Source organism: Cervus canadensis, chromosome 3, assembly GCF_019320065.1.
Source record: "Cervus canadensis isolate Bull #8, Minnesota chromosome 3, ASM1932006v1, whole genome shotgun sequence".
NCBI lineage: Eukaryota > Metazoa > Chordata > Mammalia > Artiodactyla > Cervidae > Cervus > Cervus canadensis.
The window spans coordinates 98222537-98235511 of record NC_057388.1 but is presented as its reverse complement, the minus strand read 5'-3'; the positions used below and the strand labels follow the sequence as shown (position 1 = coordinate 98235511).

At 44.7% G+C, this 12975-nt stretch overlaps 1 protein-coding gene across 3 annotated transcripts in view; it reads left to right on the top strand.

Moving 5' to 3' along the window:
• The window catches only part of SLC37A3 (solute carrier family 37 member 3), a 55781-nt gene that overhangs the window by 25552 nt on the left and 17254 nt on the right, over positions 1 to 12975 (top strand). For all 3 annotated transcript variants that reach the window (XM_043463867.1, XM_043463866.1, XM_043463869.1), the window contains exons 7-13: positions 2553 to 2649; positions 5308 to 5392; positions 6136 to 6314; positions 8493 to 8634; positions 11046 to 11147; positions 11748 to 11795; positions 12694 to 12845. In XM_043463867.1, coding sequence (XP_043319802.1) covers positions 2553 to 2649; positions 5308 to 5392; positions 6136 to 6314; positions 8493 to 8634; positions 11046 to 11147; positions 11748 to 11795; positions 12694 to 12845 — 805 coding nt within the window. The remainder of the gene's footprint in view (positions 1 to 2552; positions 2650 to 5307; positions 5393 to 6135; positions 6315 to 8492; positions 8635 to 11045; positions 11148 to 11747; positions 11796 to 12693; positions 12846 to 12975) is intronic.

Genomic DNA, 12975 nt, shown 5'->3' with positions numbered 1-12975 from the left:
GAACTGCCTAGTTGTGGCGTGTGGGCTCCCGAGGGCGTGGGCTTCAGTAGTTGAGGTGCACAGGCTTAGTTGCTCTGTGGCATGTGGGATCTTAGTTCCCCAAACATGGATCGAACCCACATCATCTGTATTACAAGGCGGATTCTTAACCCCTGGACCACCAGGGAAGTCCCTCCCCTCTTATACTTTAGTTTCCTTTTGGAGTAGGTGATGCTGTTTGTGTGCTGTTTATTTTTATTAAAATTTTTAAGGTAATGTCTTTCCATTCGTGATTTTTGAAAATTATACCAAGGCTACTTGATAATTGTCATGAAACCAGCTATACAAATGAACAAAGAGAAATAAAGGCAAAACCACCTGAAATCCTATTATTTCAAGATAATTACTTTGACATGTATCATAAAAGCTTGTCTGAGCTTTTTCCAAATTGGATGACACTGGGTGTTTGGTAGCAGTGACTGGACAGTCTTAACTCTTCATTATTTCTCTGTTTCAGTCACAAAGACAAACAGCTCATTCAAGAAAGCCATTGCAGTTTACTTTTGAAAGTAAGACAATCTGTTTTTAAGCAAATAACAACTAGTAAGTGAAATCGATGATGCTGCACTTGACACAGAGTGACTTCCTGTGAAATGTAGCAGTAAACCACAAAGTACCAGTAAAACTGTGACAACTTAGAGTCACAATTGTTTTCAACCAGTTTCTTCCCAAATCATGTCTTTGGTCAGCATGTTCTTCAGACCCTGACCTTTGCTCTTCCCTCTGGGATCCTCTTGGTAGGTTTTGTGTTTTAAAGGCTTGGGGCATTATCGTGCTGGTAAAAATATAGAGATTGTCTAGTTCAAATCATTTGATTTCCAAGTGAAAAAAGTTAAATGATCTACTGAAGACATTGCCCTGAAAAGCTGTTCCCTTGCGTGAGTCACATCTCTCCTCCCGTTGTCAGGGGTCATTGTTTTATTTTATGTCTCACCATATAGCATGCAGGATCTCAGTTCCCTAGTCAGGGGTCGAACCCGTATCCTCTATATTGTGAGCTTGGAGTCTTAAACGCTGGACTGCCAGGGAAGTCCTGGGATCATAGTTTTTTAGAACACATTGAGGCTGGTAGTACTAGTAGATACACCTTTGTAGGCCCCAAATGTCAATTCTGCCACTGCACCCAGGCCTTTGAGGACCTCAGCGCTTTCCAGATGAGAGCATCGAGCCCGGGCCGTGAGCTGGTGGCAATCACTCTGCACAGCTGGAAGTGGCTTCTGAACACGCTTTTTCACTGTACAGTGTTGTCTCCCTCTCCGTTTTTGTTTTTGATTTTTTGGGGGCTGTACCTTGCAGCATGGGGGATCTTAGTTCCCCAACCAGAGATCAAACTGGTACCCCCTGCATTGGGAGCTCGCAGTTTTAACCTCCAGACCACCCGGAAAGTCCCTGCAGTATGTTTTCTTGTCTCTCTTCTTCCATTCGGCACAGTAATGTTGAGATTCATCCATGTCTGCGTCAATAGTTCATTCCTTTTTATGGCTAAGGAGTCATCCATTGTATCACAGTTTATCTGTTCAGCTGTTGGTGAACATCTAGGTTTTTAGTTTTTGGCTTTTACTATTGAAGCCACTGTGCTTATTTGTTCACCGATCCTTGTATGGACACACGCTTGTGTTCCCTTTGGATAAATACCTTGGAGTAGAATGGCTGGATCTTATGGTCGGAGCATGTTTATCTTTTTAAGAAACTGGCAGTTTCTTCTAAAGTGGTTGAACTGCTTTACATCCCTACCAGCAGTGTGAGGGTCCTAGGTGCTGGGCACCCTTGCCAACACTAGGTATGCTCAGTGTGTTTTGACTTTGCTCTTCTGTTAGGTGTGTAGTGATACCTTGTTGTGATTTTAATTTGCATCTCCCTGAGTTTGATGATGCTGAGCATCTTTTCATGTGCTTGGTGGTGGTTTAGTTGCTAAGTGGTGTCTGACTCTTGTGACCCCATGGACTGCAGCCCGCCAGGCTCCTCTATCTGTGGAATTTTCCAGGCAAGAATACTGGAGTGGGTTACCATTTCCTTCTCCATTCATGTGCTTATTTGCATCTTATTTTAAGTGTGTGTGTGTGTTTAAAGCGTTTATTAAAATCTTTGCCCCCTTTTCAGAAACTTTGTATTTGAGATGATTATAGATGTAACACTCCTTAGAATTTTATTGCCTTGTTTATTTTTCACAGTATTGAGTTCTGAGATTTCTTTATATCCCAGCAGCAAGTCTTTTGTCAGATAAGTGGTATCCAGATAGTTTCTCCCAATCCATGGGGCTTGTATTTTTAAATTCTCTTAATAGTGTCTTTCAGTGAGCTCCAAATTGAACTTTAGTATAATAAAGTCTTAGAAGAAGAGCTACCCAGTTAAGTGTTTTGCCATTTGGGTGTACTTTAAAAAAAAACCACACTGGAATGGAATATTGATTCTGTGTAATGTGAACCTGCACTGTTTGGCCATTTTGTACTTGAGCTGCACACGGAACCCATTCTGATTGTGTTGTCTTCTGTTCTGCTCTGTTCCCATCCTAGGCGAGGGGTTGTTTTTGGTCTCTGGAGTGCCTGTGCCTCAGTGGGCAATATTTTGGGCGCATGTCTCGCTTCTTCTGTTCTGCAGTATGGTTATGAGGTAGGTGTTTTTTTTTCCTAGCTTTTTCTTCAGTATATAAATATATGTTTTATTTTTAGGAAGTAATCCTGTGACCATTTAAAATGACCTAGTGCTGTGTCTGAGAGGAGCAAGGTTTGTATTAAGAGTGGACAAGCTTATGGTAAATTAAAACACATTGAAAAAAATTAGTCATGGAAAAACACCTAAGTCTAAAGACATAATCATTTGGGGAAAAGTACTTGCCACTCCTGTTACAGATAGAGAGCTAATCTCCTTAATATATAAAGAGTGCCCACAAATTGATAAAGAAAAAGACTAACAATGCATGGAAAGAAAGGTAAAGGATTTGAATGTGTAGTTCATGGAAAGGAAAGAGAAATGGCTTGTAAACACATGACAGGATATTCCACTTCACTCAGAACTTGTTTATTCATTCAGTAATATTCTTAAGTTCCTCTTAAGTGCCCCAAGGCAGTAGAGGATAGAGCCTTGACCCAAAGAGCCAAAACTCTCTGCACTTACAGGAGTTTAGGTATTAAGTGGTAAAGAAATGCAAATTAAAACTACACTGTAAAAAAAAAAAAAGAAAAAACCTACACCGTATCCTTATTAGATTGGTAAAATTCCAGAAGTTTGATACCATGTTTATTAGGAGGTGACAGAGCAGGCACTGCCGGGTGGGAGAGTAAAAAACTTTTCTTGGGCTCAACATAGGAATGTCTGTCAAAAGCCCAGTCACTTAACAGGGCTTCCCTGGTGGCTCAGATGGTAAAGAATCTGCCCGCAATGCGGGAGACCTGGGTTTGATCCCTGGGTCGGGAAGATCCCCTGGAGAAGAGAATAGCAACCCACTTCCATATTCTTGCCTGGAGAATCCCATGAACAGAGGAGCCTGGTGGGCTACAGTCCATGGGGTTGTGAAGAGTCAGACAGGACTGAGCGACTGACACATCAGAATTATAATGGCTCTGACTTAGCGGTTCGACCTCTGTGAATTAATCTGACTGATGAGTATACTTCATCATATACAGAGAGTACATCTGCAGGGTTATTTACTTCAGCATTGTTTGTAATAGCAAAAGATTGGTAACAGATGTCAACCAAATGGGAAATAGTTAAACCACGAAACACCTGTTCAGTGGAACCTGTGCAGCTGTGAAGTAGAATTAGGCAGCCCTGCGTGTCCAGATTGGGATAGAGCTCAGTGATGTGTTAAGTGAAGATAACTGTGTGTTGAGTATTGCCATTTATGTGAAATGGAGGAAGAATTAAAGAGTATCTATTGTATTGGCTTGTATGTTTCCAAAACAAACTTTGGAAAGTACAAGCTAAATAACAGTGCTTATATGTTCGACAAATAAAAATCGAATGGCTCATGTCAACGGATTGCCTGTTCAAAAACCTAATAATTGGGACTTCCCTGGTAGTCCAGTGGTTAGGAGTCCAAACTTTCACTGCTGAGGATGTGGGTTCAATCCTTGGTCCAGGAACTAAGATCCCTCAAGCCATGCAGTGCAGAGAAAACAAAACAAAACCCCAAACCTAATAACTGAAAGTAAGTTGCTCTTTTAGAAAGTAGGTAACAGTTTTTAAACAGCTTGCCAAGTGTTTGGTCCTTGAGGAGTTTTGGTCTAGTTAGGGCCAGTGGGAAGTCCTTCCTGTGTTCATAGTCACATTTTCCCAGGTTTCTTAGCTTCACACCTGGATTGTACTAATTGGCTCAAATGGGAATTTCAGGTCACCCTATGGGCTGCTCCCAGATTTGAATTCTGGAAACACTCATCGACACCTCAGGCTCCATTCTGTCTTAAATAAAATTCACTGATGCCGCCTGGCTCTCAGGTGTCTCACCTGGACCGTCAGAAGGACACTGTTCTTCCCTGTGACCTCCAGCACAGCCCTCAGCTCCCCCCGTGCAGAAGGCTTCCCGTCTCCCACCCGCCCGGTGCGGGGGCTTCAGTTGTACTGGGAAAGGTGGTCACTTGCCAGGATTTTCAGCTCTTCCCTGAAGCACTGTCTCCCTCCTTGAAAACCTCCTTGGCTTTTTTCTTCCAAATTCAGTTCTTCTGTATGCTTCCTATGGGGACTCAGCCTTCTCATTTATCCAGCTCCATGCTGCCTATATTAATGTGTGGTGTCTCTTTTTAAAATTTATCTTGATTTAGTTTTTGGCTGTGTGAGGTCTTGGTTGTAGCACTCAGAGTCTTCATAGTTGCACCAGCTCACTTGTTCCACGGCACATGGGATGTTATTTACCCAACCAGGGATCGAACCCACATCCTCTGCATTGCAAGGCCGGTTCTTAACTGCTGGACCACCAGGGAAGTTCCTATTATTAATGTTGTATGTAGTGTGGAACCCCCCTCGACTGGAAACTGTCTTTGAGGGCAGATACTGTCTGTTGCGTGAGGCTGAGTGGTGGCAAGAGCACTATTTTTGGAGCTACTTCTGACTTCCCAGTTGAAATAGTACCACGCAGTGTCCAGGAGACCTTAATTATCCTCTCTGAGCTCCACAGAGTCCCTGGGAAAAACTTGTGAGAAAACAAGTAAAACACTCAGCTCAGTGCCTGGCACAGGCCAGGCGCCCCGTCCTCCCACGTGTGCCTCTAACGACTGTGTGGTTAACGAGCATCCCAGATGTGTCAGGAGCCCCTTTCCCCTTCCCACCCCACAGTATGCCTTCCTGGTGACGGCGGCCGTGCAGTTTGCTGGTGGGATTGTCATCTTCTTTGGACTCCTGGTGTCACCGGAAGAAATCGGTGAGAGAAGCTGCTTTTCTACTCAGATCGTCTTGCTAAGATGGGCAAAGAGAAACCCGAGGCTGGAACAGCCCGGATCTTTCTCTCTAGGAGAACTGTGAGCTCCTTTCAGTGAATTAAAAGAGCAGTCTTGCTGTTTTGTGTCCTGTCGACGCCACAGCCTCGCCTGGCACAGCTGCAAATGTTTGAGGGAGTGAGGCTCACCTTTTTATAGATTCAGGGAAAACTCATCATTTGCAAATGAGGTTTTATAATGGAGACATTGGCTTGAAATTAGCATGGATGGATTTCGAATTTTGCTTTTTGAGACAGATCTTTTCTTCTTCAGAAGAATAATTCAGTGAAATACTTATCTGTGGTTAAATACAGATTGTACAGGCAGAACGTACAAGTGAAACCACAGAAGCAGATAGATGTATGATTCTTCTATCTTTTGAGTTTTACTGAAGGGACACGTCAGTTTAATAGTATGTAATTAACGAGTTTCTGTGTGTAAGAGAGATAGCATGATGTAGTTGAAAAAACATTGCTTTGAAGCCCGATAAAGGAGAATTTGAGTCCTGGGTTTGTTGCTCATTAGCTGTGTGACCTTAATTGACCTTGGACTCTGAACCTTAGTAACTTTTTCTGTAAAATGCAAATAAAAACAGCGTGGACTGCATAAGTAATGGTACATGTAAAGCGCTTAGCACAGCGCCGGGCACCTGGAGGGCACCCTCTCACTGTGGCTGTCGCTGTTGTAGGTATTCCAGGTATCGAGACAGAAGAAAATTTTGAAGAAGACTCGCACAGGCCATTAATTAATGGTGCTGAAAACGAAGATGAAGCTGAGCCTAATTATTCAATCCAAGAAGGCAATACTGTGACCCAAGTGAAGGCAATAAGCTTCTTCCAGGCTTGTTGCCTTCCTGGAGTTATAGCGGTAAGGACTGTTCGGATCTCCCCACCGAAACTCGGGTGATATCACAGCCTGGATAGTAGCCCTGCCGGGGATAAGGCACCTTGAAGCTGTTAGCCTCTCTTTGAGACTTTATTTCAGGAATGTATCTCCAGGGGAATCGCGAACAGTGGCCCTCAGCTTGTTTCTGTATTGACACCACTTGAAATTGTATCTGATACCCAGTGCGGGGGTTAGCACCTTTTCTGTGCAGAGCCAGATGTAAATGTTTTCAGCTCTGGGGCCCCGTACTGTCTCTGCCACAGCCACTCAGCCCGGTAGACCAGAGGACTCCACAGCCAACATGGAACCAGTGGACCTGACTGGAAGTGGCCCGTGAGCCCCAGTTTGCTGACCCTGATACTAGAATTTGAGTAAGAAGGCAAAAATGGGTATTTCTGAATATATGCCTTTTGGCCTTATAGAATTATAAGTAGAGCAAGAGGGGCTTGAGTGGTTCGTTAAGTCTGTCTTCTTTGCCTATATTCTTGCCATTCTAGGGAAAAAAATAGTTTGCCCTTCTGTAAAAGGCCAGAGCAGGATGCTCCACCGTATCCCTTGGTAGTGCATTCCAGTGTTTCCATAACTTCCATAGTCAGGTTTTTTCCCTAACGTCTAAACTGAGTCCATTCTGCCACAGTTTTTCTGTCTTGGTGTTTCGGGCCCCCGGCGCGGGAGTGGAGGTTCAGAGGCCTCGGTCGTGTTGCCCGCTTACCCTGTGAGGCCTGTGGCGTTACTCAGCTCCTCCTTCTGTCTCGGTTCCCCTTCTGTGGACAGAAGGCCTGCCAGTCCCTCCTCCCTAAAGTCTGCAGTGTCGAGTTATTGTGAATAAACACCTTTTAAATTTTATTGTTTAATGGTGCTTTATGAATACAACCTCTCAACTAGATTCAGAGTCTGCTGGTTATCCTATTTCATACTTGCCTGCTCCCTTCTCCCTATGCCAAGCTAAGAGAACTGATGCTTGCCAACAGATAAGGTTTAAGCGTGAGTTCAGATGGAAGTGTAAGTTCCCACAATTCTTCAATCAAAAGATGATGTGTCATACAGGGAAGTGCATGCTCCCCAGGGGCCTTTTCTTACGCTAATGATTAGTTATTTTTTTTTACAGTAGTTATTAAAATATTCTGCTGGTAAGAGTTTAATTTCTAAGGCAGGACTTAAAATTGTTTTGATTAAACGTGGCGCTCTCTTGCTATCCCTTTGTATTTCACAAGCTATTGTTCCCCGCCTTGGGCAGGGTATAAAGTAAATCCAGTGAACTTAATCCCTTTGTCTTTGTGGCTGGCTGTCTGGACAAAATGGTTGAAATTTGGCTCTCGAGGGGGCAGCCGTCCTGCCAGGAAAGCCCCTTTAAAACAAGTGATACCTAGGGAATAAGTGGCAGCTCCAGGGAAGAGAATATACTAGCCAGACACCCTTTGAAGTGTCTCTCTGTTCCTCCCCCTTCTTCCTTTGATGCTGAATGTCAGGATTTCCTGGTAATAATGTGTTGAATATAGGCTTCTCAGCCCCGCTGCCATGTTAAGGCAGCTCTCACTTCTCAACCTAGAGCCACAAGGCCCGTGACGATCCTGTGCTTTCATTTTTGACTCAGAGCTTCCAGAAACTACCCTGTGAAAGTAGTTTTCATGCTGATGCTTTTCTTAGACCTTTGGAACTAGAGTCCAGTCACGTTGCTTTGCATTGGTCATCATATTAACTTTGAAGGAAGTAGAACCTGAAAGGCCTGGCTGCTTGCAATAAAAGCTGTGATGTTTCCTGGATTCGTTTGCTTATGGTTAGTGTTCCTCAGTGGCATGAATACCTTTTATCTTTATCTAAATAAAGAAATGTGAGTCCATGCCCTGCCTTACGGTTCAAAACACCGGTTTGCTTCTACCAGAGAGCTGAAAGGAGAAGACAGTGGGGACAATTAGGGAGTAGTCCTCTGTGTTTTTAATCCCAAGGCTTATCGTACTGCCTCTCTAGACACTTAAGTCAGGGGAAGAGAAGAGGAGGACCAGGACACGCGGGCAGTGGGAATTTGTAGGAACATTTAAGTTTAAAATCAGGTACTGTTTGCCCCCAGCTCTTCCGTTTTGTTTTGCTGTTTAATTGCATTAGAACAGTAGTTATGCTGTGCTGTTCGTTCCTTACTGACATGGGGTGTTTTCCTTGTAGTATTCACTGGCCTACGCATGCTTGAAGCTAGTGAATTACTCCTTCTTCTTCTGGTTGCCCTTTTATCTGAGTAACAACTTTGGATGGAAGGAGGCCGAAGCTGACCAGCTGTCCATCTGGTACGACGTCGGAGGAATTATAGGTATGGCCAATGAAGCATCTTTTCCTCTAGCAAGAGTGAGTCACTAGTCAGATTTTATTGGGTTATGAAATCTGGCATCATTTAAAGTTTTATCACTTATTCCACAGCCATTTTTCTTAAATTGTCCTACTGGTAAATAGCCAAACTCTTTTAAAAAAAAAAAAAAGCCCATAGAAAAGAAGACCCAGCCTGCGGCAGCCCTGTGATGTATAGAGCTCTTTTTTCTCAGCCCTTTGTTGCTGGATCAGTTCTTTTGTCCTGGGATGCACCGGGATGTTGCTCTCTCTGATCTCTTTAAGTGTGAGCCTTTTGTACACTCCCAGGGATTGCTTAGCTCTAAAGCTAATTGTACGTCAGAGATCTGAGTTATGTTCATTTTACCTATCACCCACAGCCGAAGAAGGGAAACATACTAGCTGAGTGTACTGACTGTCAGATTATAAAGGTAGGAATAACAGCAGGGATTATTTTGTTTTGCAGTTGCTTCCTTGTACACAGCAGACTTCAATAGTCTCTTTTTGCTATAGCTGGAAGCATAAACAAGGAAGTGGGAAACTTTAAAATCAGACAGACGTACAGCATGCATGTCTGTGGGTACCACCTACGTGGCTGTGGCAGAACCTTGGTAACCTTTGCGTAATGTTTACATTTAGACATGTGGACAGACTAAACTGCCCTGAGCATATGGAAGCACAGTGTACCCTTAGGTGGTGTGCTGTTATTGTGTTTGAACTTGTGTGTCCCATTCTTTTAAAGTTGATTTTATTTATTTATTATTTTTGGCTGTGCTGGGTCTTCGTTGCTGCCCAGGGTTTTTTTTTCTTCCCTCTGGTTGTAGAGAACAGGGGCTACTCTCTAGGTGAGGTACACAGACTTCTCCTTGCGGTGGCTTCTCTTGCTGCAGAGCACCAGCCCTAGGGCACGTGGGCTTCAGTAGTTGCTGCTTCCGGGCTGGAGAGCACAGGCTCAGTAGTTGTGGCGCATGGACTTAGTTGTTCCACGGCATGTGGGATCCTCTCAGATCAGGGATCAAACCTATGTCTCCTGAATTGGCAGGCAGATTCTTCACCGCTGAGTCATGAGGGAAGCCCCACAGCAGATTTTAATAGTGACTTTTTGCTATAGCTGGAAGTGTAAGCAAGGAAGTTGTTGTTCAGTTGCTCAGTTGTGTCTGACTCTTTGTGACCCCATGGACTGTAACCCGCCAGGCTCCTCTGTCTTTAGGATTCTCCTAAAGAATACTGGAGTGGGTTGCCATTTCCTTCTCCAGGAGATCTTTCCAGACCAGGGATTGCACCCACGTGTCCCGCATTGGCAGGCAGGTTCTGTGCCTCTGAGCCACCAGGGAAGCCCAAACAGGGAAGTAGGAATCTTCAAAACCAGATGGATATACAGAATGCATGGTAGTGGGTACCACCTGCATGACTGTGGCAGAACCTTGGTAGCCGTCCTTTACGTTTAGACCTGTGAACAGACTCAACTGCCCTGAGCACATGAAAACAAAGTGTATCCTTAGGTGATGAGCTGTTATTGTATTTGAACTTGTGTGCCCTCGTTCTTAGACTCAGAGCCAAAGGAGAGGATGCTGCCTTTAGACTTGCACATACTTCTGTGTACTGAACAGACTTCTGATGAGGGTGTACCAGATGTCCCAATGCCCTGAGATTCTAAACAGGACTGTATCTGAATGTGACTGTGTTGCTTCAAGGATCCACATCACCTCTTCTTTTTTTTTTTGAACTGTTTATTTATTTATTTGGCTGTGCTGGATCTTAGTTGCAATACCCGAGATTTTCAGTCTTCATTGTGGTATTCTGGCTCTTTAGCTGCCACATGCAGACTCTTCAGTTGCGGCATGTGGGATCTGGTTCCCTGACCAGGGATTGAATTCGGGCCACCTGCATTGGGAGTGCAGAGTCTTAGCCACTGGACCCCCAGGGAAGTCCCCCACATAAATTTTTTTTTTTAAACATCTTGACTTGTTGGTTTTTGCCAAACCATAATTGCTGTGTTTAATTTTAGTGAATATTTATGTTCACTACTACTCATAACCTGTGACACACAGAGTCTAATTAATTATCTTTCAAATAAAAAGCAGGGGGGGAAAAAGGCAAGAAAAGACTTCACAGCTGATTGGAGAAGGGAAAACAGTAAGGAACAGTGAGGGTGGGTCTGATGATTTTTCCTGATTTGGGTGTCTGTCTGGTGGTGTCTGTCCCCATCTGCCATTGTGTGAGATGATCTTTCTAAAAGGAAACTATGGAGGAGATTTTTTTAGGAGAGTCAGCTCTCTTGTTGGATAGACCAGTGTTAGGATCCTGCCGGCAGGTGGAGAGTACGTGGTAAGCAAGAGTCAGGTAACTAAGCTAATTTCAAGATGTTGACTGGGTTGCCCTTCTTTGTGCTCGAAGGTGGAACTCTGCAAGGCTTCATCTCCGACATGTTACAGAGGAGAGCACCGGTGTTAGCTCTCAGTCTGCTTCTGGCCATCGGGTCCCTGGTTGGATACAGTCGTGAGTATTTCCTTGCAGTTAAACTGTTTGCCTCATCTCTTAGGACTGAGGCATTTACTTGCCTTGAGTCAGTGATCAGCCCTGGGGAGGTGGTTGAGACCAGCCACCAGGGCATAAATGGGATCTTTGTATTGTCCTGCGAACAGCGGTAGAAGAATCATCACGTAGGTTTATTTGCGTTGGGGAGGAAACTGGCATCTCTTGTGCTTTGTTGGTTTGTTTAAAAGCTTGCTTGGGAGTGTATATGCTTTGTCTAAGGGTAGGCTCCAGCAGTGCAGCATTAGAGCCAATAAAACAATAAAAGGGACAAGATTTCAAAAGAGGAAAGATGGTAATTAGTAGGTTTGGTATATGTCCCTTAAGATGCTGCTGAGATAGGAGTTTTCCTGTAGCTTTTAGAAGTCACAGTAGCTGGAGCAGCAGCCAGAGGCAGACATTACAAGTAAGAGTCGGGAGCGGCGGTGATGGAGCCGTGTCCGCTTGCTCTCTCTGGGAGTGATCTGTGAAGTCACAGAATCCAGGCCTGTGTGTCCTGTTGGGTGGAGACACACGTACTGCGTTCCTCACGTCATTACCGCATGTCTGTGTCTCTCCTCGCAGGTTCTCCAAACAACAAGTCCATCAATGCGCTTCTGATGGCTGTCACAGGTACGGCACAGGCTCCATTTCACTGTCTTGTTCCTCCAAAGGAAATTGCTTGCTCCTTCAAGCTGAGTTATTCTAAAGCCTTAATTATAGAAAACGCAAGTGGTAAAAGGAAAGATGCCTCCCCCAGATCCTGCTTCTCTGCTCTCACGTTACTGCCTCAGTCCTGGGGTGGCAGAAGCAGTCCTTTAGAGATTTCCTCCGATTTTTGATCGCGGACCACATCCGCTCATATCACTCCCGGAAGTGGTGTAGGAAGAATGCCCCGTTGGAAACCAGTTCACCAACTTTCGAAAAGTCCAGTATAGCTGGTTTTTCCTCCTGTGTTGGAATTGGTCAGTATTTCTTCCCTTGAATCCCAGATGAATCAGTTGGGTGCCATTCGGGACCATGTTATAGAAAAACTCCTGTTCTTAAATTTGAGCTCATGGGATCGCTGGGGCTGCTGCTGCTCTGTGAGACTCTTGGCCCTGTCTGCGCTCAGTCCTGTTGGCAGCCTCACCGAGAACAGAGGCAGATGGAACCCCCTGCACCGTTAAAATCACTTTTTCTGCTCTCTCTCTCTTTCTCAATGTTTGGTTGAATTTGGGCATTCAGATGCTCTGAGTCATCTCTGCCATAATAGAATTTGATAAACTAGTGCAGTTGTCAGTGAATGCACACTTCACCCGATTAGAAAGGTCTGTGTTCACTCTGGTTTCTAGAGGAAAGTGGGTGCTAACTAAGATGTTACAACTGGGGGGGTTTCCATTTTTACAGGTAATTTTTTCCCCTTCTTTCCATTTCTCTCCAACATACCAGTTAGAATATTGGGATTAGAGTTTACGTAATTCTCAATAGATTCCTAACACGTTGTTATGTGTAGTGTCTTAATAAGAACCCGTTCTGTTTCTGACTTTAGGATTCTTTATTGGTGGACCTTCTAATATGATAAGCTCTGCTATTTCTGCGGACCTGGGTCGTCAGGAGCTGATCCAAGGGAGCAGCGAGGCTTTGGCAACCGTCACTGGGATCGTTGATGGAACCGGGAGCGTTGGAGCTGCAGTGGGCCAGGTGAAAGGGCGGGGAGTGTGCAGCGGTGGGAGGGTCTGCCCCCGCCTGCAGGGCCCCGGCAGGTGGCGCTCTTGTGCTGTAGTGCGCTCGACTGAAAGCTTTGGGTTCTAGTGACCTAACATGGAAGGCC